The 25,178-nt window shown below is 37.0% G+C and overlaps 6 protein-coding genes across 10 annotated transcripts; 3 read left to right on the top strand and 3 right to left on the bottom strand.

Moving 5' to 3' along the window:
• The first annotated feature begins 658 nt into the window (after positions 1-658).
• Positions 659-3,732, top strand: LOC109165254 (L-galactose dehydrogenase). The gene is made up of 5 exons (XM_019313940.1): positions 659-1,074; positions 1,631-1,859; positions 2,196-2,495; positions 2,610-2,738; positions 3,321-3,732. Exons 1-5 carry the CDS (start codon positions 890-892, stop codon positions 3,450-3,452), a joined length of 975 nt encoding a protein of 324 aa, XP_019169485.1. The 5' UTR covers positions 659-889; the 3' UTR covers positions 3,453-3,732.
• A 490-nt stretch (positions 3,733-4,222) lies between these two features.
• LOC109165255 (soluble inorganic pyrophosphatase 6, chloroplastic) lies at positions 4,223-6,912 on the top strand. The gene is made up of 6 exons (XM_019313941.1): positions 4,223-4,585; positions 5,350-5,510; positions 5,747-5,847; positions 5,984-6,165; positions 6,320-6,418; positions 6,650-6,912. Exons 1-6 carry the CDS (start codon positions 4,349-4,351, stop codon positions 6,740-6,742), a joined length of 873 nt encoding a protein of 290 aa, XP_019169486.1. The 5' UTR covers positions 4,223-4,348; the 3' UTR covers positions 6,743-6,912.
• Positions 6,913-6,918: 6 nt separating this feature from the next.
• Positions 6,919-7,607, bottom strand: LOC109165257. The gene is made up of 2 exons (XM_019313944.1): positions 7,120-7,607; positions 6,919-7,087 (listed from the first exon to the last, which is right to left on the bottom strand). Exons 1-2 carry the CDS (start codon positions 7,596-7,598, stop codon positions 7,042-7,044), a joined length of 525 nt encoding a protein of 174 aa, XP_019169489.1. The 5' UTR covers positions 7,599-7,607; the 3' UTR covers positions 6,919-7,041.
• Positions 7,608-8,534: 927 nt separating this feature from the next.
• LOC109165796 (probable sphingolipid transporter spinster homolog 2) lies at positions 8,535-13,826 on the bottom strand. Its single transcript, XM_019314732.1, has 16 exons — positions 13,648-13,826; positions 12,928-13,059; positions 12,638-12,739; positions 12,303-12,407; positions 12,115-12,190; positions 11,826-11,900; positions 11,488-11,590; positions 11,352-11,417; positions 10,959-11,007; positions 10,664-10,761; positions 10,288-10,364; positions 9,821-9,934; positions 9,464-9,583; positions 9,234-9,362; positions 9,070-9,148; positions 8,535-8,953 (listed from the first exon to the last, which is right to left on the bottom strand). The coding sequence occupies exons 1-16, from the start codon at positions 13,707-13,709 to the stop codon at positions 8,838-8,840; spliced, it is 1,503 nt and encodes a 500-aa protein (XP_019170277.1). The 5' UTR covers positions 13,710-13,826; the 3' UTR covers positions 8,535-8,837.
• A 936-nt stretch (positions 13,827-14,762) lies between these two features.
• On the bottom strand, positions 14,763-21,009 carry LOC109165827 (K(+) efflux antiporter 3, chloroplastic). Of its 3 annotated transcripts, XR_002051589.1 has the most exons (20): positions 20,651-21,009; positions 19,648-20,013; positions 19,464-19,565; positions 19,095-19,175; positions 18,765-18,866; positions 18,443-18,520; positions 18,198-18,266; positions 17,981-18,031; positions 17,606-17,719; positions 17,407-17,508; positions 17,191-17,325; positions 16,718-16,899; positions 16,489-16,624; positions 16,329-16,400; positions 16,146-16,247; positions 15,871-16,032; positions 15,694-15,783; positions 15,457-15,615; positions 14,995-15,339; positions 14,763-14,898 (listed from the first exon to the last, which is right to left on the bottom strand). XR_002051589.1 is itself a non-coding variant. In XM_019314773.1 (19 exons), exons 1-19 carry the CDS (start codon positions 20,684-20,686, stop codon positions 15,079-15,081), a joined length of 2,400 nt encoding a protein of 799 aa, XP_019170318.1. In that variant the 5' UTR covers positions 20,687-21,009; the 3' UTR covers positions 14,763-15,078. The 3 variants fall into 3 exon arrangements, 2 of the variants coding, with proteins under 2 accessions (XP_019170318.1, XP_019170319.1); XM_019314773.1 differs by having other exon boundaries at positions 14,763-15,339; XM_019314774.1 differs by lacking the exon at positions 18,443-18,520 and having other exon boundaries at positions 14,763-15,339.
• Positions 21,010-22,144: 1,135 nt separating this feature from the next.
• Positions 22,145-24,785, top strand: LOC109165812 (protein RMD5 homolog A). Of its 3 annotated transcripts, none has more exons than XM_019314753.1 (2): positions 22,145-22,308; positions 23,455-24,785. In XM_019314753.1, exon 2 carries the CDS (start codon positions 23,456-23,458, stop codon positions 24,608-24,610), a length of 1,155 nt encoding a protein of 384 aa, XP_019170298.1. In that variant the 5' UTR covers positions 22,145-22,308; position 23,455; the 3' UTR covers positions 24,611-24,785. The 3 variants fall into 3 exon arrangements, with proteins under 3 accessions (XP_019170298.1, XP_019170297.1, XP_019170296.1); XM_019314752.1 differs by having other exon boundaries at positions 22,145-22,306; positions 23,449-24,747; XM_019314751.1 differs by lacking the exon at positions 22,145-22,308 and adding an exon at positions 22,333-22,683 and having other exon boundaries at positions 23,449-24,785.
• The last annotated feature ends 393 nt before the right edge of the window (positions 24,786-25,178 follow it).

The raw sequence follows: 25,178 nt of genomic DNA, 5'->3' as shown, positions 1-25,178 counted from the left end.
TATTTCAAAATCATGTAATTATATATGATACCGTTATCTTATTTATTTAATTTAATTATTAAATTTATTAAAATATATGAAAATATGTTAAGGATACATACATACATACATATATATATATATATATATATATATATATATATATATATATATATATATATATAAGATAACCCTAAACCAAACATGATTATATTACATACCTCAATTTTAACCAAACACAGGAATCTAACATTCCCAGTAATCTAACATTCCTAGCAATCTAACATTCCCAGCAATCTAACATTCCCTAAGGTAATCTAACATTCCCTAAGGTAATCTAACATTCCGTGAACCAAACGGCCCCTTAGAGTATTGTGATTATTACAATAATTGTCAACAAATATAAGAGGTTGTCATAACCTTTACAATATACCTTTCTATTGGATGTATAACAAGTCTCAAAAGACACACACATACATAAAGTGAATCTTATGTGAGGCAGTCGAAAATAAACAAAAATTTAGAATATTTATAAAAATGACCTAGCTCATTTTAAAATTTTATAATATTATGAAATTATCTGTTCATTTTTTACTTATTTATTTATCATCTATCATATTTTACAGAACAATGATTTAAATTTGTTCATAAGTTCTCCAGAAGTGGTTCTCATATTAGGATTCCTTTAAGAAATTTCTTAGAAATTGGTTTCTCTTCCGTAGATGTGAAAGGGTCCAAACAATCGTTGCTTTTTCCGGTCAATTTACTTTTACTTTGCCGGGAAATTAGATCCTATTCAAGATTCTCTCCGCTTTTGCTTCGCACGTTATCTTCTTCTACTTGCTTGCTTAAGCTATAGCTTATTTACGACACTCAAAAAATCAAGATCCCTACACACCCATCAGTAACAATGTCTACTCAAACTTTCGGCGGATTAGAACACCGACCCTTGGGCAATACTGGCCTGAAGGTTAGCTCTGTCGGGTTTGGTGCCTCCCCGCTTGGGAATGTTTTTGGAAATGTGTCCGAAGAAGCAGCTTTTGCCGCCGTCCGACATGCCTTTCGCCTGGGGATCAACTTTTTCGACACTTCCCCGTACGCGTTCTTGCTAAATTTCCTTCCTTTTTGTTCAATTTCGATTGATTTCGACTTTATATTAGTGCTGCATTTGATTTCTGAAGTTGGTACTGTCTCTTTCTCTTTACCCTTTTCGTGTTTATAGTTGATTGTTGTCTCTGTTTGCAAAGTTCTGTTCTTTTATTTCCCTTTGTGGTGCTGGGTATTCTTGCTATTTCAATAGTGTGTAATTAATGCTTTTGGTCTTCTAAAATTCTTGGACCTCTTATGGCCAGATGGGAGTGTATTTTTTGAATGACAAGGAAACTGCAGTCACTATCCGAGTGTGTGTATCCTATAAAGGACCATAGGATGCCTAGGATGTCAGCTGACCGGTTCAAACTAATAAGGTTAATAGGCCGCTCCCACTTTGAGTTGAACTTGTAACTTGTGGTTACCAAGTCAACGGCCTAACCAACTTGGCTGGGTTGCCCCACGAGAGGAGTGTATTTTGATTGTTCTTTAGTAGTGCCTTTTGTGTTTCTGAAGGTCTGGAACTTTCGATTCATTTGTTTATTAGTTGCTGATGTTTTAGGTACTATGGAGGGACATTATCAGAGAAAGTATTAGGGAAGGCTCTGAAGGCACTTGGGGTACCTAGAGATCAGTATATTGTGTCCACAAAGTGTGGAAGGTACAAGGAGGGCTTTGATTTTAGTGCTGAAAGAGTGACTCGAAGTATTGATGAGAGCTTGGAGAGGCTCCAGCTTGATTATGTTGATATACTACATTGTCATGACATTGAATTTGGCTCTCTTGATCAGGTGCTTTTTGATGTCTTCTCTTATTTGATCAACTATTATCATTCAACTTTAATGTTGTTATTTGATAGAGATTACCACCACAAATATCTAGTTCATGAATGTTTGCCATTTGATTTATGTATAAACTCTTTTCGAAAGTTAGTGTTTTACTATACTATAATATTTTGAATTGGATATTCTAAATCAGTTTTTCGATAGAGTTTTCTCTTCATTAGGTTGTGATCTAAAACCTTGCACTATGTTTCATTATAATGAATGTGATTATAAGCTGCATCTTTGGTAATACTTATTCCTGATATGTGAAATTTGGATTGGGTTTATTTGTTTCTTGAACAGATTGTTAACGAGACACTTCCTGCCCTCCTGAAATTAAAGGAAACCGGGAAAATTCGTTTCATTGGTATAACTGGACTCCCGTTGCAGATTTTCACTTATGTGCTTGATCGGGTCCCTCCAGGTACAGTTGATGTAATTCTGTCATATTGCCACTACAGCATAAATGATTCAACGTTGGAGGATCTATTGCCTTACTTGAAGAGCAAGGGTGTGGGAGTGATCAGTGCTTCTCCTCTGGCAATGGGACTCCTTACCGAGATTGGACCACCAGAGTGGCACCCTGCATCACCTGAAATCAAGGTTTTTTTTTTTTTTTTTCCTGGCTTTTTTGTCAAATCTTCTATCTGTAGCCTTGTCTTGGTTATCTGAGTTATAAATTTCCACCCGCTATCCTCTTTATGGTTTACTTGTCAGGCTGCATGCCAAGCTGCCGCTGCTTTTTGCAAAGAAAAGGGGAAGAATATCTCGAAGATAGCTCTGCAATACAGCTTGTCTAATAAAGACATTTCTACTATACTAGTTGGAATGATATCTGTTGGACAGGTTACACTTCTTCTTTTACCTTGACCTCTACACTTCGGTTCTTGAAGCAAATTTGTAACTTTGTCATGTTTTCTGCATCTTGATTGAAAACGGCTTAAAATTTAAACTACTCTTGCCCGATAAGTCGATAACTTCTATTTCCTGCCTGCTTGAAGGAACCATGTTATTTGAAGGAATGTGAAAATGAATATGGACCCCAGAGTAGATAAAAGAAACATAACCAAAAATGTGATATTGTCCAGTTCATTTTGTTATAACAATACAAGTAGATGGCATAAAGAAAATTGATTTTTTTGTGTAATCTTGTAAATGTTTGCATACTCTTCCTATAGAAGTCCCGAGCTTATATGCCTGCTTCGAAGTTTGTTAGAAAACAATGCATTTAGACATCGTCCACTTGAAGGCTGTTTAAGCTAACTGGTAGCAAAATTGGAATTGAATTCCAGCTATGATTCACAGACCTTGTTGTATAAAGATTGCAACTTTCAATCTTGTTTAGTAATAAGTCCTATAAGCAATCACCCTTGTTCATATGAAACTATGTTCTACGAAAGTACACTAAACACCGACTGTTGTTATCAGGTGGAAGAAAATGTAGCAGCTGCAACAGAAATTGCAATATTCGGAAAGGATGAGGAAACCATATCAGCGGTTTCAAACATTCTTAAACCAGTGAAGAACCAGACATGGCCTAGTGGGATACAACAAAGTTGATAAATAGTTGTTCCTGTTCAACATTGGCTGCAAGGACTGGGGAGCCATTGCTGCTGCAGTGTGTGCTGTGCTTGTCTGCTTTTCTCATCTTCTTTAAAAGTTTTATTGTTCTGCAAATATGATATTCGAAAATAATGTTTCCCAACTGAAAATAAATGTGATTCTAATGCAATGTGATGGCTTTGAACCTGTGGACTTGCCTCCTGCAATGGGTGAAAAGGGCTTAAACAGCTATCCATGGAACTTCAAGATTGTGAAATAAAAAGTTTTCCTTTTGGTATGAGGTTTACCTTCTTTAGTTACTCGAGAATTCACTGAATTTAGATTTATAACGGGTATGTGAAATATTTAAGTTTTAACAAATTGATTCGAGATCTAGTGTAAAGTCGTTTTTTGTTTTTTGTTTTTTGTTTTTTTTTTTTGAATTGGGGCGATCAACGATGGTGAACAATAGTAATTTCCTAGTAATTACCGGTAAAAAAAGTTTATTTGGCACATTTTAACAAACTCAAGTGATTAATTACATTTTTGAAAAAGTTTAGTTGCTATCCGGTGTAAAGTTTAAGACTTTAGGGTTTATTTGATACGTTTTAACAAATTCAAGTGATCAATTACATTTTTTGAAAAAAGTTTAATTGCTCTCCGGTGTAAAGTTTAAGACTTTAGGGTTTATTTGATTTAAAAAAAAAAATACAAAAAACAAAAGCAAATTTGGTATTCCAAAAGTTAACAAAAATAAAATAAAGGGGAAAAGAAATATAATGCAGTATATTCCGTGAGTGTGGCAGTAACGAAACCAATCCGAACGGGTCTGGTGGATTGTGGTGGAAGTTGCACTATAAACATTCTTATAGAGTTATAGTTCTGCTTTTGTGTATTCATAGCAAAGATCAGCAATGGCGGCCGCTAGAGCGATGGTATCAGCGAGCAACACTGTCACTGCCTCCATGCTTTCCAGGGGTCCTTTAAGAAGGCCCAACGCTTTCAATCTCTGCTTCAAGAACGCGCCCTCGCAGAAGAGGCGGCTCTTCACTTGCAGGGCTATCTACAATCCCCAGGTTCAGATCAAAGAAGAAGGCCAGCCCGAGACCCTCGATTACCGTGTCTTCTTTGTCGACAATTCCGGCAAAAGGGTCGGTATAATCCCTATCAAATTTGGATGATTTTGATTGCTTTGATTTGTTTTGTCTTGTGTTTCGTTTCACCATTATTTCCAAGATTCGATTTTGGGATAACTATTCTATTTTCTGTTGCCCCATTGTTTTGTTACTGAAATGAGAAGCAAGTGAAGTGTGAAAGTTGAGATTTTTGCAAATGGGATTCTTATTTCCCATTTTGTCAGGGAGGCCCTTCACTGGCAATGAATCTTAGTTACTGGGTTAGTGGGTTCTATCTTGATTTGAGGTTCTATTTTGCATCTTGAGCCATGTGCATGGTTGAAAAATATTAAATATTAACCTAAAAAACATTAGAGTTTGAACAATTTAGGATTATTTTGCTCGTAACGATGTCGTTTTGAGTGAAATAATCCATTCAAAAAAGAAGGGAACAATAGCTAATCTGTTGCTTAGGCTACCTAGTTGGCCTAGTCGGCACTTATGAGGTCTAGGCGGCCTAGCCTGCCACCTAGACCACCGATTATGGTGATAAACTAGGCGGCTGGCCAGCGCCTAGTCGAGATTTTTGCAACACTGGCCATGTGTTGAGGCAATTCTGAGCATCAATGGATTTGGAGCACTGATTTCTAGTCGAATAAAGCACCATTGTTAGAAATGTGTATCATTCTTTGAGTCTTTGAGCAAATGAGTTCAAGCATAGGTGCCTTATTATTGACATGTTTGAGGATTTATGGGTGCTTTTCTACCTTTATGATGCATATTTTCTGTTTGATATGCAGGTGTCCCCATGGCATGATGTACCGCTACACTTGGGTGGTGGTGTCTTCAATTTCATTGTTGAAATTCCTAAAGAATCAAGTGCGAAAATGGAGGTTGCCACTGATGAGCAACATACTCCCATTAAACAGGATACCAAAAAAGGGAAACTTAGATATTACCCGTAAGACTACCACACCACCCACAATCTTGAAAAATTCGAAACTTTCTTTAATAAAGCAATCGGATAATAAACAAATATGAAATATGCAACTTCGCACATTTTTGTACATTTGGTAGAATTGCTTCACAGATTTATAGGGGTTTCTTCATTGTACCAACTTCCAATCTTGTGAACTTGCTTGTTATAATCTGCAATCAATTTAATTAATACGTTGTGCTTTCTCATCCTTTTCTTAGGTACAATATTCACTGGAATTATGGATTGCTTCCTCAAACATGGGAAGACCCTTCATTTGCGAACTCTGAAGTTGATGGTGCATTTGGAGACAATGATCCAGGTATACCTTTATCTCTTTCAACATATATCCGAGTAAATTCATGCACTTCATATTTCGTCTTCGGTCTTCCAATGAAAAAAAAGGGGAAATGTTAAGGCATACAGACTTTATTCTGTGATTGTTTCTTTATTTTTAGTCGATGTTGTTGAGATTGGTGAAAAGCGTGGCAAAATTGGTGAGATTCTAAAAGTGAAGCCTGTAGCTGCATTAGCAATGATTGATGAAGGAGAACTTGACTGGAAGATTGTTGCAATTTCACTAGATGACCCAAGAGCTTCACTAGTTAATGATGTTCAAGATGTTGAGAAACATTTCCCGGTAAGTGTTTGGTCACATTTGACTGAGCATTGGTCCATTAGCATTATGAGTATTCTCTATTCCTATTACCCGAGTAAGATTTTGGGAGTATCTTGAATACATGTCAACTGTTTTCATACTAATAATGCATTCGTTTTTCCCATTCATGTTTCAGGGCACACTTACGGCAATCAGGGATTGGTTTCGAGATTACAAGATCCCTGATGGAAAACCTGCCAACAAGTTTGGTCTTGGAAACAAGCCAGCAAATAAGGTACATTACTGAATTGGTCCTATGTTAAGCCCGTGATTTGAGGGAATGTTCCATCATTTGGAATGAGTTTATCTGGAAAATACTTGGTTCCTTTGTTTTCTTGGTCATCAGCTACTATATTGAAAGTAATGCATCATTTCAATTCTTGTGTTTGTCAGTTTCTCGACGGCCCATAATATAATTTTCCTTAATTGCTGCCTGCTTATGTTTGATTTTCCTTTGCTATCATAGGACTATGCACTGAAGGTCATTACAGAAACCAATGAATCTTGGGCTAAGCTTGTCCAAAGATCCATTCCATCTGGTGAGCTTTCACTTGTTTAATTTGCAGGTTAGAGAGTTTGAATCCCTGTGCTTCTGCCTGGCACCATTGCAGGAAACTTCCTATTTTCATGCCATCCTTAGTTCTCATATTCTTGTCACTAGATAAACTTGAATCCTGTAATTGAGACGGGGCGTTTTTTTCGCAATAAAATCTCCATTCTTGGTGCAAATCTTTGTCATATGAACAAATCTGTACTTTATATTCAATTATCATTCAAGGAGTGTCACAAATGAAATGAAATGGCATAACATGAAACTATTAACAGATACATTTTCTTTGAAAAAGTTGAGAAAAACTTTCAGAGCCAAAATCCCATTGTTTCTTGGCTTTCCATTTTCGAGTTTAGTGGGCTCCTCCTCCGGAGCCATTCTGGGCTGCTTTTCCGGCGCTTTCCATTTTCCGATCCGGTGTGGGCTGTTTTTCCGGCGCGTCCGATCTTTGCTGGAGATGAAGGATGCCGTTAAGATTTGAAACCCATTTCTCCACTGATGCCTTGACTTGAGCCACTGTCACATTTGGAGGCGACGAGGAATGATGATGATGATGATGGTGAGACTGTCTGCTATGGTGGTTCAGTAGCAGCATTGCAGCAGTTGGCGCCATGAAAGCTTTGATCTTTATCCTTAAAACTGTAAAACAGAGGTTCTGGGTAGTAGGAGAATCAATCTGGGGAAGTAAAACGCAGTAATTTATAGGTGCGGGAAGCGCAGAAAGTTCAGAAACCGACGGTGATGGTTGGAAGAGAACTGTGGGCGCTGTTTGAATGAATGTTGGACGGATTCTATGAACGTAGTTTAGCACGTGGATTCTTATCCGAGTTGTCGAACCACCTAGTTTTCCTCGCGCTATCCACATTACGTGGACACCGGACACATGTTAACCACGTCATATGAGCTATGATTAGACACTTCGATATCTGAACTAATAATAATAATTAAGAAAAGAAAAAATGGTCAAATAAGCTTTCAAATATTTGCTAAAGAGTCAATTAATCCCTCCAACTTTTTAAAGGTGCAAACACCCATAAACAATTTATTTTGATGCAATGAAACCTAAATACAAGTAAATGACCTGTTATCATAGGTCATTGAAGATCCGGTCATTTTTTCAACGTATTTTCAAACAAAAAAGTGACTGAAGACCGTCGAACGGTCGCCATTCACGGACTCCGGTGACCACTGTGGTCACCTTCTCGCCGGAGAAGGTGGTTACCGGAGTCTGTGACCGGCGACCGTCAATCACTTTTTTGTCAGAAAATACGCTGAAAAATAGCCGGATCTTCAATGACCCATGATAACAAGTCATTACCTGTATTTGGGCTTCATTGCATCAAAATGCATTGTTTATGGATGTAATTGCACCTTTAAAAAGTTGGAGGGACTAATTAACTCTTTAACAAATGTTTGAAGGCTCACATATAGATACTTGATATAGATACTTTTTGTAAAACTCACATAATGAAACAAGTAGTAAATTAGAGATCAACTTCAACTAAGTTGATCAAAACTATGATTTAACAATAATAAGATTATTACAAGTTTTTAATAGTGACATATTAACTTTTTTGGTTTGAACCAATCTGTGGACAATTTAAACTAATTTATCTCTTTGTAATTTTTTGTCGATTAGGATCACAAGACAGACTAGAGAAGGCGCGATTTAGTCAATATACACTTTCGTGAGCCAAAAAAGAGCAAATAAATTGCATATTGATCAAAGTTCTACTACATGTACTCCCAAATCTCAGTCCTTCAATTATATTCCGTGATATGATAAAGCTATTTTTTCATGTGGATCACAATACAAATGTCTATATTAAGATTTCATGTGTGGAATACAAGTTGGGAGTATAAAGTGGGAGTACACATAGTATTTTCCTATTGATAATACATAGATGTACATACACAGTAGAACTATTTTTCTCAATGAAATGAATGGAAGTTGTATTTCTGTTGAAACCATAGCTTGAATCTTGTAAGCTTCTTCTCAGTTCTCACTATAATCAACAAATACAACACTAAAATAACAGTATTTACACGTGATAAACATTGAAAGCATGTTTGCTTGTCTGTTCTTCCTGCAATGCAGATATGGCTATGCAGATGATACACTATTTTCCTCAAGGAGTGGTGTTGTGCTTGATCTATCAGGTATGGGGATTGAATGCTCACTATCTTCATTGAATCTGTCAACACTGTGAAGAAAGATCCCTGCAAAAAAAACAATTTTCGATTATAACAGCGGAAATAGTCTGTTTTGCAGATCAAATCATGATTTCAAGCTGTTTTTTTTCATCAAAGAATGGATTCTGAACTGCAGCACTAACCTATGAACCATATTCCGGATGCCAGAAACAGAACAGACGTCAAGATCAAAGCGCTGATTCTCCAGTCGTTTATATGATCCTGCAGAAAATAGTAATGATCACATAGTATCACACTTTATCAAGAACCCCGTGAATATATATGTCCCCGTGAATATATCACGAACCTGGAGAACCCCGACAAGAGGAGATGAAGGAACGTCTCCAAATATGTGAATCGAGACAGTAGATATAGCCATGGATAATGGTCTCAAACTTGGCTTGACGCTATGTAGACAGACATAATTTACGGGACCCTGAAATGGGTGAGATGTATGTTAATCATACTCAAAACTAAACAACAAAAGCCAAAATTGCAAGATTTGAAAATGATGACAGGCACATGTAAAAGTTTTACCTGAGTGGCAAACACGAGCAGTTCTCCAATCGCAAACAGAACTATAAAAGCATATAGGCTTTTAAAGCAAAAGGCAGCAAAGCAAAATATCGCCCCGAAAAATGTTGCAACAGACAGAAGCTGCAATAGAGCACTACTTCATCAGTTTGATGTTTATAGTTATCCAACAAAACAAAAGAAGTTAGTTGCCCTTGTACGAGGATATGATAAACTTCAGATTTCAGGTAGATATACCCAATATTAGTATGTAGTTTTGGACATATCCCAGTGTTTTATTAATAATTGAAGTAGGATTAAGAAAAAAACTAAAGAACTTCAGAATGATACAAAAAAGGGGTCAATGGCAAGAGAATCTACCTTGAAAGCATTAGTTAGTGTAGAATTCATGAGATCCAAAACATAGCCACCGGCTAGTGATCCAAATATTCCACATACAATTGTAACTCCTCCAAAGAGCAAATCTGCATTGCTCTGCAATAAACCCAAATGAGAAATCAATTACGGAGAAACTATTTCTTTCCTTGCCTTTTTATTTTGCAAACGGAAAAGCAACTAGTAGATAAAAACACAGTCAAATATACAGAGAACATAAGATTTATGTAGCCTAATGGATGCAACTTAGTAGGACTTTAGTTTAGTGCATTAGCTTAAATCGTCTATATCAGTATATATATGAAAATATGAATATAAAGACAGAAAGAGGCGTTATACATTTCTTCCACAATTCAGAGATGGAAGAGGTCTTATCCGAAACATTAAAATGTGGCTTTCCTACCTTGAAATTTGAAAACTTATCTACTACATCCAACGGTCCAACAACTTACCATATGATATATGCTGTAACCAGCCTTTGGTCCCCAATAAGAGTATGCACCTATTACAAAATTATACGCTATATATCCTGCAAAGGCAATTCACAGAGAAAAAAAAAAATAGAACTAAGCATGGTAACTTTGAGAATTTCTATTGTAACACAAGATTTTGAATTAACTTTTTTTTTTTGGTTAGACCATGAGATGTCTTGAGTAGGCCCTAACTATAGGAGGCACCTTTAAGCCTGTACCAGACTCAGACTAATCCCCGCTCGCACCAGGCTGGCCCAATTAAGGGGCAAAAGTGCTGGCCATATTGGTTTTTCCATATGAGAGGGGGTTTTGTATCACATCTAGAGAGGAGTCAAGACAAGGGTGAAAAACGTACCTAGCACATTCACAACATAAACCCTTTCAACCAAAAGAGATTTCATATCTTGCAAAACTCTCATGAGATGATCCGAATTATACACAGCACCTCTTGACCTACAATTAAAAAAAATCAATATAAATCATAAATGGGTGTAGAGAAGTAAAGAACGTACATGCCTTTGTGAGATATAGTCAATGCCTCAATGGCTTTCAACTTAAATAATATTTTTAGACATAAAGGTAGCGGTTGTGCAGCTTTCTTCAATCATGAAGACGTTCCATACTTCCATAAGGTTAGGAAAATTCATTACCTGGAAGCTTTGGAGGCTTCAATGGAACCATCTTTACCAATCGAAGTAACTGCATTTGATACAAAATTCTAAATCAAATTCCACCGTAACAGCTACATAATATATATATCCACTTTGATTTCAATAAACTGGTTTGGCCTTACGGATATTCTAGTTTAACTTACAAATTATATATAATTGTAAAGAGAAGAAATATCGAGAAAGTTAACTCAATTGACGACAATTTTACAAGGTGCCCCAAAATAGAAAGGGAGAGTACTATGGGACAGAGGAAGAAAGATCGGGTATAGTGCAATAAATGCTTAGCAAAACCCCACTTGCGTTTAGACAATTGTTTGATATCACCTATCAGACCAACATATTCTCATGCACATCAATATTGATTTGCCGTACCTTCATCTCCTAAGCAAGCAGTCTCCACAGAAATCAATGACATTTCTGGTCCAGCGTGAGAGAACCCTGCAAAACTAATTGTAAGAAATAGGCGGAAAATGCTAGCACGGTCAGAGCAAAATGTACCTAAATGCACCTTTTAATTGCAACGGTTTCATTACAAAACCTAGAATAGCAAAAGGAAGCATCAATAAAGCTTCAATCCAAAATGCCCAATGCCAAGTAAGATAAGATCCAACCTATGAGAAGAGAGTGACAGTTGTCAGTTATAGCGGTTCAAGAAGATACTTATATTATTAAAAAAAAAAAAAGGCGAAATGATTTTTTTTAAAGGGAATAGAAAAGTAGATGTGATTTAATGCAATCACAATCCAAACATAGGCACACTATGCACGCAGCTTCTAGAACCAAATCGATTAGACAGATATTTTCCAAAAGAACTTTAAACTCAGTAACAGCAAATAGCATACGTACCAATCCACCATAGACATAGCCAACTGCAATCCCAGATGGAATGCACATGTAGAATATTCCCAGCCATGCTGTTTTCTGATAAGGGGAAAATTTCAGCTATAACATTAAAGAAAAAGATCTGGCTAAATGAAGACCCATCTAAACACTATTTTAGAGTAAAACTAAACAAGACCAATCTGGGCAAAATTTCTACTCTTATACAAAAGAAAATGTCATGTCTGCTATTCTTAGAAGTTTGCACCCACTAGCAAAAGTGAGTTACATATCTGAAAAGAAACAAGAGCCAAACCTGCTCAACTGGGGCATTATCATCAATGAATGGAGCGGCAAGACTAATAAAAGAAGCTTCACCAACACCTACAAACCTGATTTAGGAGGAAAGAAAGGAAAGTAAGGAAGCAGGACGACAAGAAAACCCCATAACAATTAGAAGGGGAAGAGAAGGGGTGGGGGAATGGGGGAGTTACTCTAACTTACATCCTGAATATTGTAATTGACCAGAAGTTAAACGAAAATCCACAACCGGCAGTTGCCAAGGTCCAGACTGTCAGTCCAACTCCAATAAGCCTAAATGGATTTACACTGCAAGGTTCACAAGCACGATATTCACATGTAAGAAAGTAATTACTTTCATTATGAATAATCTTTCATCAACAAGTATATTACTATTAACATCACAATGCATTATCTTTGACTTTTCAAATTTTTTAAAAACATTTCATTACTTCTCTAAAAGAGATATAAAATAATGTCTGCTTAAAGAATTCTAAGTCTATTGGTCTCATGGTTGAAAAAACAATGGCATTTATCACCTTTTCGCCAAGGATGCAAATATTGGAGATGCCACAAGTAGCCCAACCATGAAAGCAGATGATATGACACCATCCTGAAAATTGTTCAAGTTAAAATCGCCCCTGTTTACATACAGAAGATTGAGAGTTAGTGTGAGGTTATAAGGGATGACAACTCTGTGATGGCATAAACCATAGAGTTTATAGAAACATGTAAATTTGGTCATTGAAGTGTTAAGCAAGCACTTGATGACAAGAGAATGTAGCTGGAATAGTACTCAAAAGTTGCAACATTTTTAAAGCATACATACTGAATTCCACTGCCAGATGAACATGTACCACTATCACTACAACTTCTAGGGCTCCCATTGACACCATTGCTTGCTATAGCTCCACGGTCCACATAATTTAGTAAGTTGATTAAGCAGAAAATTGCAAGCAACCTAAACCATTAGTAACAGAACCATCAGAACCAATATATAAGCAAGGATAACAGTGAAGCAACTAAGTTTCCCATTCCAATTAAATAGTCAGTTCCCAACCTTACCAGCAAGATGCAACTTGCAGGTGTACACTTTCATGAATTCAAACTACATAAACCATAACCACCACGGCACCAGTCCCCACCCCACACCCACCCACCCAAACTTCCCAAGGGGGCAGGGAGAATGATTTTTCACTGCCCTGAGGACTATCGTCAAGAACAAAAAATCTTCAAGTGTATTGTAAATAGATCAATCCGAAGAATCAAACAAGAAAATTCAGAACCAAAATCAAATATGTCTCCCAAGTCAGAAGCTTTCGCGAGTCTTTGAGTAAAGATCACTCCTTTCAAGGAATCAGCAAATCCCATGGTTACAGCCCGAGAAAATCAGCATAGCTGATCAAAATTAGCCTCAGTAACAGACCTTACGAGTAAAATCAGTAAACCCCATTTAGCCAAATAGACTCAAGATTGCAAAAATCTAGAAGCTTTTCTCAATTTCATTAAATTCCTTAGCATCAGTGAGAAAAATACATAAAATAAATACCTTTTGGGAGTGAACCAGGAAGGTTGGGGAGCTAGTAACGAAGGTGTTGGAGCTAAAGCCATATCTGAATTCTGATGACTCCAGGCCTAGACAGAGCTATAGTTGGACTTAGCCTGATTTCCACTTTTGATTCGTCTACGGGCATTCTTCTAACTCACCCATAATATTAGTTTAAGCCCTTCATATACGGAGTATTTATTATTTTCTTCAACTTCATGTAGGAGTTGCCAACGTGCCGTGTTAGACCTTATCCCATAGAAAACGAACGTGAATTAAAAAAATAAAATAAAATAAAATAAAAAAAACAATTTTATTATTATGCTATTTAAAAAAAAAAATTAGAAAGTGAATATTAAATACTCCGTATTATACTAAAGAGCATACTTGATTTTTGTCAATAAAGGCTTAACTTAATAAATGCAATATTTAGGAAAAGATATTAAAATTCGAACATCTGCAGCGATTGTGAGACTATATTTAAAGTGGGCAGATACCTTATGTGCATCAGCATTTGATCACATCTGTTAAGTCATTGAGTCACCGTGATTTACATCATCCCAAATCTTCTATCAGACTAGAGTGTGAAGGCCTTTGAGATTGAGAATTCAACCTTTTTGGGAAAAGAGTATAGTTGATTATTTACAAAGTACTATTAAATTGGCACAAAGGTTATTGAGATCATAGGACTTAACTAGTATGAAAGAAGGAAATCTTGCTGACAGTCGAAATTGTAATCTTGTGATTACCAAGTCAACAGTATAACGAACTTGACTAGAGTTCCCCCAAGATGCTTACTCTTGTCAATACATGACAAACAATCATAGGAAATGTCTTTCAAACAAGAAACAATAAAGCAGGGATGTCTTTCAGAGTCCTGCAAACCTTAGTTGTCAGTGGTCCTAATCTGATCAGTACACCAGTTTTTACATCCATTTTTCATTTGGAGCTTCATGACTGCCACCCAAAGATCTTGAAGTCTCTGGAAAACATTTCTTCACTCTCAAGTCTTGTGATTAATGCAATCCAAGAACTGCAGCATCTTCCTGGGAAATTGCTGGAAAACAACCCCTCTGGGTATTTTTGGAGATCAGGTCATGCAAATGCCTTGACTCTCAAGAAAATTAGTACATTACAAACTACAAAGGGGATTTGTGTAGGAACAAAATGTTCTGCAATCACCACCGTTGGAATTTGACACAAGATCGTATTCTGTACAGAGTATAGCTCAGCAAAGCTCTCTAATTCTGCAATCTAAAAATGTTTCATCATCAGATATGCATGTTTGTATGGGGCATGCCCTATCACAAAATTGAATATACAATGAGATGTGAACTAATGACAAATGACCTATTAGGCATTATATACGCCAAGTTTGTTTTGGGGTTAGTATGTCAAAGCTGAGAACTTTAGCAGCACGAAAGGGCTCTCTATCTACTGTCCTTGCGAGACTACATCTGTATCACTTTTCTCGATGTTTTCTTTGTTGACAGGAAAACCATTGTTGGCATCAATGTCACTGTACAGCACACTTTCATCTTCTACATCTTCAAAATGGCTTTCACCATCATGAGTCAACTGATCGGTATCTGTGAAGGCAAAACTTTCATCGTTTCCATCTATCTGGTCCATACTCCATATTTCATCTTCATCAGGGGTTGGTTCTTTTGCCATAACCAAGTCCCCTACTCTTACCTAATCGAAAGATTGTTCCCACAGTTAGTACAATTTAGCGATAAACCCAAACATCAATCCTCATACAGCTAGGCGGCAACCATAATTCCAATGGTATCTATGTCTATGTATTAATACCTGCAATGGCTTCATAACTTTATCTTGGTCATCAGTTTTACCAAGTGCTTCTTGGGCTTGTAGCTCCATAGAATCTCGGACCAGTTGGCTCAGAAAAGATACATCATCAGACATTACGCCAAGCCCTTTCAACAATTTGGAGCCAAGCTGTAAACTTGTCTGCAAGGGGATATATGGATTGTCATAATAATGTTTATTTATTCATAAGACAAATCACAAGAGGAAGGATTAGATTACCTCTGCACTTTCAAGAATAGCATCTGTTGCACCCGCTTTCTTCAGAGTTAATAAATGCTTTACATCCTTAGCTCGAGCATATATTGGAATCTACAAAATCAATTACAATGAGTAATTGGTGCAAATGGCTGTGTGATTCTTAAAAGAAGATTTCTACAGGTTCAACAGATATAATACCGCAGGGAAGGCAAGCCGAATCCTTTGAACAGCCTCAAGCGTCTTTTCTTTCCCTGCATACATGACCATGACAGCTTTTGGGGACGTTATACCAGCAGATTGTAGAACTGTTGGACGGGATCCATCACCATAGAGAACAGGAAAACCAAGTTTTCTAGAAGTCTGTTCAAGCGATACTAAAAAACTTTAACACGCCTGCTTTGGATACCCTTTGTGATCATCAAGAAGAGAAGCAAAGAATGAGCAAGAGCTAATCTATCAATTATTGCGTGTACCTTCACAACAGAAGGGTCTAGATCAAAAGCAACGTAAGGGCATCCTGCACCATCCCCATCTAGTCCTGAAGCTAGTGGAGCAGATAAGAAATTGGCAAGAACCTGTATGGCAATGGCTGAAAACGTTGAGAATGAAGACCCATAAAGATCTTGCAACGGTAATTAATAAAATGAATTCAGTACCTGACCCATTTGCCCAAATCCAACAATAACAATTGGTTCACTAGCATTGAAGTCAACCTTTTGAGCTGCTTTCTGAGATAATCATCACATTCAAGAATTAAAAATAAATCAAAAATCTTCATAGTTCATATTTTGTTTAGCTTAAGAAAAAGAGACTTACGTCCCCATCATCAGTGGTATCATCAATAAGACTAGCAGCTTTTCGTCCAATTTCATTGAGTAAGGGAGTCAGAGCCATGGACAGCACAACAACAATTATAAGAAGTTTGTTCAACTCAAGTGGTAGCACTCCAAGCCTCCAAGTGAAGAGAAAGCAAGCATCAATATGAAGCTAAAAATATGAATACATAATATATGCGCCAATCATAGAATATAGAAGCACAAGAAACCTGTTTGCTAATGAAAAGACGACAAATCCAAATTCACCACCCTGGGAGAGAAGGAACCCAATCCTAATGCTCTCTTGTAGGGTAAGTCCAACACGGGGGCCTATTGCTGTTATAATAAGTGTCTTGATAACAATCAGACCGGCAAGGAGTGAAAGAACATTTGGCCATTCCCGGAGAAGAAGCTGCAAAGATAACCATTTTATCAGAGAAGACTCGTCTTTTTGAGCTTAGTCAAAGTAAATATGGTTTTTTTCCTGAATAGGTACATTTTGACCTCTTTTACTCATTTAGTATCCTTACTGCAGAACATGTCTAAGAGGACTTTATCTCCTCTTTTATTTATTTATTTTTGATAAGTAAATAATCATGTTATTTCCCATCAAGAGTACTTTCTGCTGAAAAAAATAACAATATTGTACTTGGAGAAGGGAAAATGGTATGACCTTTTTTTAAGGTGAAAATTGCAAAATTACCTGCGTATCAATAGAAGTTCCTGTAGTAACAAAAAATAGCCCAAGAAGTAATCCTCTAAATGGCCTTATATCAGCTTCGATCTGAGTGCGAAAGTTTGTTTCTGCTAAGAGAGCCCCGGCCAGGAATGCTCCAAGCTGCATGTTAGGACAAATAAAAGTATCTCATTAACACTGTCATATTCATTGCATCCACTAATTCCAGAAATAATTTCTAACCGTATCACTGAAGCCTAACTGTTGGGTTAAAAGTGATGTTCCAGCAACTGTCAAAAGGCAAAGGGCAACAAATGCTTCTGTACTTCTAGCTTCTGCAACAACCTAAGATAAAGCATTTTTTTCATCAAAACATAAAGAAACCTTTATTGCTTTGTTTAATGAAAAAAACAGGAAATGTGTTTCCAACTTTCTTTAGCACCTCGAAAACTCGCCTCAAAATGTATTTTCCACTGAGAGAGAGCAAACCAAGTCCCCCTAAAGCCTTCAAACTTTCTTGAGCAAGCATTGGCCAAATGCTTTCTTGAACCAAATTCTGCACTCAGCATTTCAAAACAACTAAAAACAATGATGCTAAATTGCTAATAATAAAATAATAGTATGACCCACTATCAATACAAGAGATAATCTGTAGTTTTATTTAACATGAAAAGAAAAGAGTTAAGTCTAGCAGCATAACTAACAAGAATGAAGCTTCAATACATCATAACGATTCATCAATGTGATGTGCAAGGATGATTTGGTTCAGCACTGATTATGCTGCAATTACTTTATGTTCGGAACATTTAAAGCTTACCTGACTCTCTAGCACTGGTAGCACTACCAGTAGAGGTACAACAGCTATGTCCTGAAAATGTTTAGCAGGAGCAATCAGAAAATATTAACTTAAAATCTAAGTTAATTTGTAAGGAGAAATAAAAATGTACTATTGGTGTTTCAGTTTTTTTTTTATTTTATTTTTAGGGGGGGTGGGGGGAGGTGAGGTTGTATTGGTTGTAAACTGAAAACGGCACCTGAAGTAGAAGTATCCCTAAAGTAGCTGATCCAAATCTAGTTGGAAGCTCACCCCTCTCTGCAAGAATCTATAAAAATGCTTAAGTAAGCACATGATGAGCAGATATCTAGAGCTTATCTCATATAAACTCTACAATATTTGATGATTTACAGAAAGATTTTTTTTTTTTTTTTGGTTCACTATTTACAGCCCTTAAAAACCAAAGATCTGGATAGCCATATTCAAGTCATTTAAGGTCCAAACCTGCAGAACAAAAGCTGAAGAAGACAATGACAGAGCAGCACCAATTACAACAGCCTCATCAACGCTTCTGATGTTGACCTACAGTGCAGGATAAGTCACAAATGAAGCAGTGACAAATATTTGTATGGGTGTGTATTATCATGTGTTTTTCACCCATCAAGGTGTTAACCACTGCCTAAAACAACTTTTTTAAGAGCTTCGGCCAAGGAGTGAGGAATAAAATTATCCATAGAAGCTCTTATGATCAAAACCAGAGATGCATATATACAATCAAAAAGAGGGAGAGGAGAGACGAAAGTGCTGCATAAAGAAAGTTGCTAACCAGATCAGGTCTCGAGTGAAAGAGAAATTCCAAAATCCTGGTCCCAATGGCAGCATTAGGTGGAAGTTCAAACGCAGAGAAGGCAAGAGTTGACAATAAAACCTTCATTAACACAACACAACGAAATTAGGCCATGCATTACTTGAGAAATATTCTCAACATAGAACTCATCTAACAGTATTGATTCTTGAGCCAATGAGTTTAACATCTTGATTCTTGAGCCAGCAGCATGAGTAGACAGATTCCAAGACAAGCGGATATTATTTCTTTCACATGTATTTTAAAGCCTATTCAAGTAGAAGAATGTTGAGAAGGTGTTAAATAGGATACCTGAGTCAATCCCATCCCAAATGCAAACTTCGCTAGAGCTTTCAAGCGTGCAAGTGAAAGCTCCAAACCCATCTCAAACAGCTGCAAATTAACACATCTTCAAGGTATTATTGAATGTCCAATATTTTGGGCAAACCATTTCCTTATGGAACTGGGACATATGATATACAGTAAATAAACCACAATTAATTAGTAAGTGTCACAAGAAATAGTAACTAAAGAAGGTGCAGACATTACTACTATACAGAGAGGCTACCTACAACATCAGCTCACAAAGAATGATAGAATCATGTTTTGTTGCAAGGCTAGGCAGAAAACTAGTTGCAACAAGAGGGAAAAGCAAGTTTGAACTTCAATAATCAAACTTACCAAAAAGAGAATTCCCCATTCAGACAGCACTTTAACATCCATGAGATTTCTGATGAGGCCAAACTGATTGAGCACTACTCCCGCAAAGAAGAAGCCAAGTATCTGAAACAGTTAGATGAATACAATCTTTCATATTATAGAGTTCAGTAAACAGGAATAAAATCCAAAAGTGAAATCAACTCACAGGACTGGCTCTGATAGTTTTGAAGGCAGGAACAACTAATACAGTCACGGCTAAGAATGTCAAAGTATCCATCCCTAGGTCATTGATGACATCAACAGCAGCTGCAACATCAACTGATGAGTACATTTGAAGTCTGTACCTTTGAGATGGCACATTCTTGAAGAAGAAAAATCTTTTCCCATTGAAAGTAGGTGTGGTTTTGCATCCATCATTTGTTATAAAAGAATGGGTAGTCTTCTGATACACAGAGAGTGGTGATAAATGTTGCACTCTATTATAACAAAACAAGGATTTTGAATAATGCCGACAAAAACGAGGTGCAGGAAAACTAGCCGAAAGTGTGCTTGCTTGAGTAACAACACATCCCTGGAACAAAATTAAACATTTAATTATATCCAGAACATTACTGTCTCCAACCATAAGACTAGGTTGTTTGTGATATGTATGTTTTGGGAATCCATAACAATGTTTTAAAAAAACCATTAAGGCAGCAAACTGTTTGTTGATCATATTTTAACTGCAACAACTTCATTTTTGGAGAGTATATTGCATCCATTACAAAGACATTATTGTACATACTAAAATGCACAATAAAACAAAGCTTATTGCAGTTTCAGCTGTCATGACAATAAAAGAAGTACTGTTCAATTCAAGCCTAATCCACAGCACAAAACATGAAAACAACACTTTTGCAGACTATCCTAGGATGTCTGCCCTGAGGGTCAGCTCATAAGAAGCTCAATTTGAACCACAAGTGCAATAAGGGTATGTAATTCCATCAATGTCTTGAATTGAAGGTAACTGAAATAACAAAGCTTGAAGTAAAACTCTTTATGAACAGAACACAACTATGACTTCCATTAACCAGATTGTGGAATGCCAGAAACAATTCTGAGTTCATTTCTTCCCATTTTATCTTTAACATTCCCCAAATGTCAGCTTAGTAAACAAATTAAAAGAAAAGCCCACAAATTTCAGAGCTTTAAATCAATGGCAGCTTTACCTTGGGACCATGAGAGTAGGCAACCAAATCCAACATAGTTTACTTCCAAGAACCTTGGCAACTTTACTGGGTGGTAATCTGAGAATCCGAAAATAATGAAAAACATGAACCAAATGTAAGCAAACACTAGTGGGCAGAATTTCGAGGCTTGATATTCTTGTTCGTTTTGTAGTTTATTTTAATGGTGGGGTTTTCTCCTACGGGTTCAAAACAGGGATAAAGAAGAGGTCGACAAGGCGCCACAAGTATATAAAATTGTGACTGGGAAGAAAACGCAGAAGATGAAACGCAAATTTTGGTCATTTCATGGAAGAGATATGGTGTGCTGTAGATGTGACTCTGAAGTGTGAAGGTACACAACATCCTCATCATGCCTACTTGGCAGATTGGTCACGTTTTTCTATTTTTATTTTATTTTTATCCATTTCATTTTTGCCATTTTTCCTCTTCTAAAAATTGTGACTGGGAAGAGCTCAATTCTGTTGACTTTTATACTTATCACATTATCTATTTCTTTAATTAATTTATGCATCGTAAAAAAAACATATACTCGAGTTTGTAATTTGTAATTATCAAGTTAATAGTTGACCAACTTATTATATTAGTTTTCATTCAAAGTTTAACATTTTAAATAAAATTGATAAAATTTTGGGTATAATTTAACCCACTTCAATGAATCTTGATAAAATTTTGGGTATAATTTAACCCACTTCAATGAATCTTGTTAGAAAGATTCATATTAATGCATTGTGTATGAAACTATCAATGTAACACAACGGGATATTGCAACCAATACTTCATTTTTCCTTATTTCGTTAACCAATACTTCATTTTTCCTTATTTCGTTTTTCTTCTCCTTCTCGCAAATTACTATAAAACTCTCTCTCCCATTTTCGAAATTTTTCACTTTTTGGTTGATTGAATGCAATACTACAAGCTGCCGTCGCGCGAGAAAGTGTGGTGGCACCGCTACTACGAATGCCTCCGACAGCCACGGTTCCATTATGTAGTCGTTTTTGTCCACCGCTCCGACGTTTTCAGTGCATACACAGTGTCATACCTATGATCCCCGACAACCACCCACGATCGTCACATTCGCAGAAGATGGATTCCAGGAAAACTTGCAACGGCAGCTACAAATCCTCATCAACGGTGCGATGGAGAAGTGGACTATGTGATATTATGGCAGTCGCTGACGATGGGGTTCACGACTACGCGACGGGGAGTAGCAGGTGGTGGTGCAGAAATTGGTGATGGCTTGGGTGATGACAGTGAGAGACAGAATTCTAAGAAGGAGAAAAGTGAAGCAAGTAAAAAATAAAATTACTAAATTAACCTTACTAAACCCAAACTATTAACGGGTAATTACATCTCGTTAGATGATGAACAATATATGTCACGTTTTGAAAATTTATAGACAATATTTACAACACTAATAATTTAGAGGATAACTTTGATAATTGATATATTTGTGAACAACTAAAGAGCATAAACAAGGAAAAGCTATGGTGGCCGCCAAGCGTAATCGCCTGTCCGGCATGTAGTATCACTTTATAAACAGACGTAATCCGCACGTATCAGCAGCTTCTTCAGGAGCAAAGTGATCGATTTATACACATCCTCTCCTCTTCTCGACGAATTTTATGCCGGTTTTGGGTATTTTGCTGAAACCCTTTCCGCCCTTTCGTTCTCCGTAATGCCTGTTGTATTTTTATTTATTTTTAAAATTTGTTCCTTTCTTCCATATGAGGTCTTTGATTTTATTTCATGTTATTTATCTATTACTATTTTATTCTATATTCCGAGAAGAAAATGCCTTAATTCGATTAAATTTTTTGAAATGACATGAAATTTATTTCCCAAAATTAGGTGTAGTTGCGTGAGCGTGCTGCTTATTGATTTGTATTTAAATAATAATAAATATCCGTTGTTCTGTTTTGCCCGTGTACTTCATGATGCGCATGCCGTGCTTGGTTTCTCTTACAGTTTGGAAGGGACCACAGAAGTGTGGACATTGAAATGATATGTACTAGGTTGATGAATTTACATATGATTTTTGTGTTAAAGTTCTTAACTTTTGCTGTGTATTAGAAGATAAAGTTCTTAACTTTTGCTCTGTATTAGAAGAAGTTGCATGCTTTTGTGAAAAGAAGAACCCTAGATAGAGAATGTGGCACTTCTGTATCTTGCTTTATTGGGGCAGTCACTGTTATTATTTGCTGGAGACTTGAGTTTTTTAGCTGTGGGTATAGGTTGATTTTTGTAAGCATGTTTGTCTGAAGATATGGTGCAAATTTCATGCAGTTGTTAGACTGTTAGCACTTCCGTATCTTGCTTTGTTGGGGCAGTTGCAGTTATTTATTTGCTGGCGCCATGAATTTTTTAGTTGTGGGTATAGGTCGGTTTAGGAGCCCTGGATAGAGAATGTAGCACTTCTGTATCTTGCTTTGTTGGGGCAGTTGCAGTAAGTTATTTGCTGGACAACCATGAATTTTTGTCTGTCTGAAGATACGGTGCAACTTTCATGCAGTTGTTGGATTGTTAGAGCAGTGAACTATGGGATTCATAGAGTTATCACCCTCTAGCGTATTAAGCTCACCGTTCTCTCCTCAATTAGAATCAAAATCTTGATTTCCTGGTTTCATAGAGTAACCCAACCGTGTCTCTTGCCCTTTCTTTTATCTACAACATTGTCAACTGTCAATTTTTGGTGGATTTTATCTGGTTTCTTTATTCTTGTGAATCTTGCTTCAAAAGAACTGAGAATAGTCTAAGGGAGTTCTATGCCACTATTTCAGGTACACAATGGAGCTAGTTAAAGTGAAAGATGCATTTGAGCGAGCTGTTAAGAAACAAAAGTTGTCTATTTCTAAATCTGAAGAAGTGATTGATCAGGTTGGGCAAGAAATTGAACAGGTACTTGCACATATCCAATCACGCCATGATCCTGGCTCGTGTGTTGATTCAAAGGTTATCCTTGCTGACCTTAAAACTAAGCTTAATGCTCTTACCCCACACGAGAAGTTGGAGGTGCCACAAAAGGAGCTAAACGGAAACTTAAGCAAGTACCAAAAGGTTCTTGAGAAGGTATTTATACCTGATATATCCAAGGCATACAGAAATGTTGATTTTGATGTCCACACTTTGAATGAGGTCATAGTCAATCATTTGTACAATGAAGGTCAGTTTGACATTGCAGACTGCCTGATAAACGAGGCTGGTAAGCCAGAGGTTACTGCCCTAAGGTTGCAATTTATAGAGATGCATCAAATACTTGAGGCCATGAAATCTTGGAACCTTGAGCCTGCTCTTAGTTGGGTTTGTGCAAATCGTGAAAGATTAGATTCAGGTTCATCTCTCGAGTTAAAACTCCGTGGGCTACAATATTTGAATATCTTGCAGAATAGGAGCCAACAAGATGCACTCTGCTATGCAAGAACTTATCTAGCCCCCCTTGCTTCTCCTCACATGACTGAGGTACAGAAACTCATTGGTTGCTTAGTATGGGCTGGAAAACTGGAGAAATCCCCTTATTCTGAGCTGATTTCTCCAACACAATGGGAAAGGCTTGCCATGGAGCTGAACCATGAATTCTGCGCTTTGCTGGGACAGTCTCGTAAGAGCCCATTAAGCGTGGCAATAGCTGCCGGTGTTGATGGACTGCCTACTCTGCTGAAGTTGGCACACGTTATGGCTGCAAAGAAGCAGGAGTGGCAATCTATGAAGCAGCTACCAGTGCCAGTGGAATTAGGAAAGGAATTCCAGTTTCATTCGGTTTTCGTCTGTCCAGTGAGCAGGGATCAGGGGAATGAAGAGAATCCTCCCATGTTGTTGCCTTGTGGACATGTCCTGTGTAAGCAGTCTATTCATAAATTGTCGAAGAACAGCACACGGGCCTTCAAGTGCCCCTACTGCCCCTTTGATGCTATAGTTTCACAGTGCAAGCAACTTTATTTTTGATGTTTGTAAAACCATTTCTCTTTACACAGATTTGTTTGATGAAATCTTCACTGCTTTAGCATTTTTACTTGAAACAGAAAGGGTGTTAATGTGTACAGAGGTTTTCTTTAATTTACAAGGTCATGTTTGGTTTCTCATATGAGCTTTTCTCTGTTAAACCCATGCATTGTGACTAGAAAATGACATTTTCAATCTCTTAGTTATACGTTAAAGTGATGTTTTTAGTCCTGCTTAGGAGTTTTTGCCTTTTTCTATTTTCTGTTTCAATAAACTATTCAAACTCAATTTCGAATGTAATATGCTAGGTGAAGTTACCACTCGAATATGCGCTCAGATTGAAGTTGTTATTCGAATGTGCATTATGGATGAAATTGTTATCTGAATGTGCACTCTGTAAAGTCGTATCTGAATATGCGTTCTGAATAAAATTAACTGTTATTTGAATGTACACTCCGTGTGAAGTCACATCCGAATATGTGTTCTGGATGAAACTGTTATCTGAATGTGCACTCCGTGTAAAGTTGCATCCGAATATGCGTTTTGGATAAAATTGTTACCTGAATGTGCA

This window comes from Ipomoea nil, unplaced genomic scaffold (genome assembly GCF_001879475.1).
Source record: "Ipomoea nil cultivar Tokyo-kokei standard unplaced genomic scaffold, Asagao_1.1 scaffold3069, whole genome shotgun sequence".
Taxonomy (NCBI): Eukaryota; Viridiplantae; Streptophyta; class Magnoliopsida; order Solanales; family Convolvulaceae; genus Ipomoea; species Ipomoea nil.
This window is presented reverse-complemented; position numbering and strand designations above follow the sequence as displayed.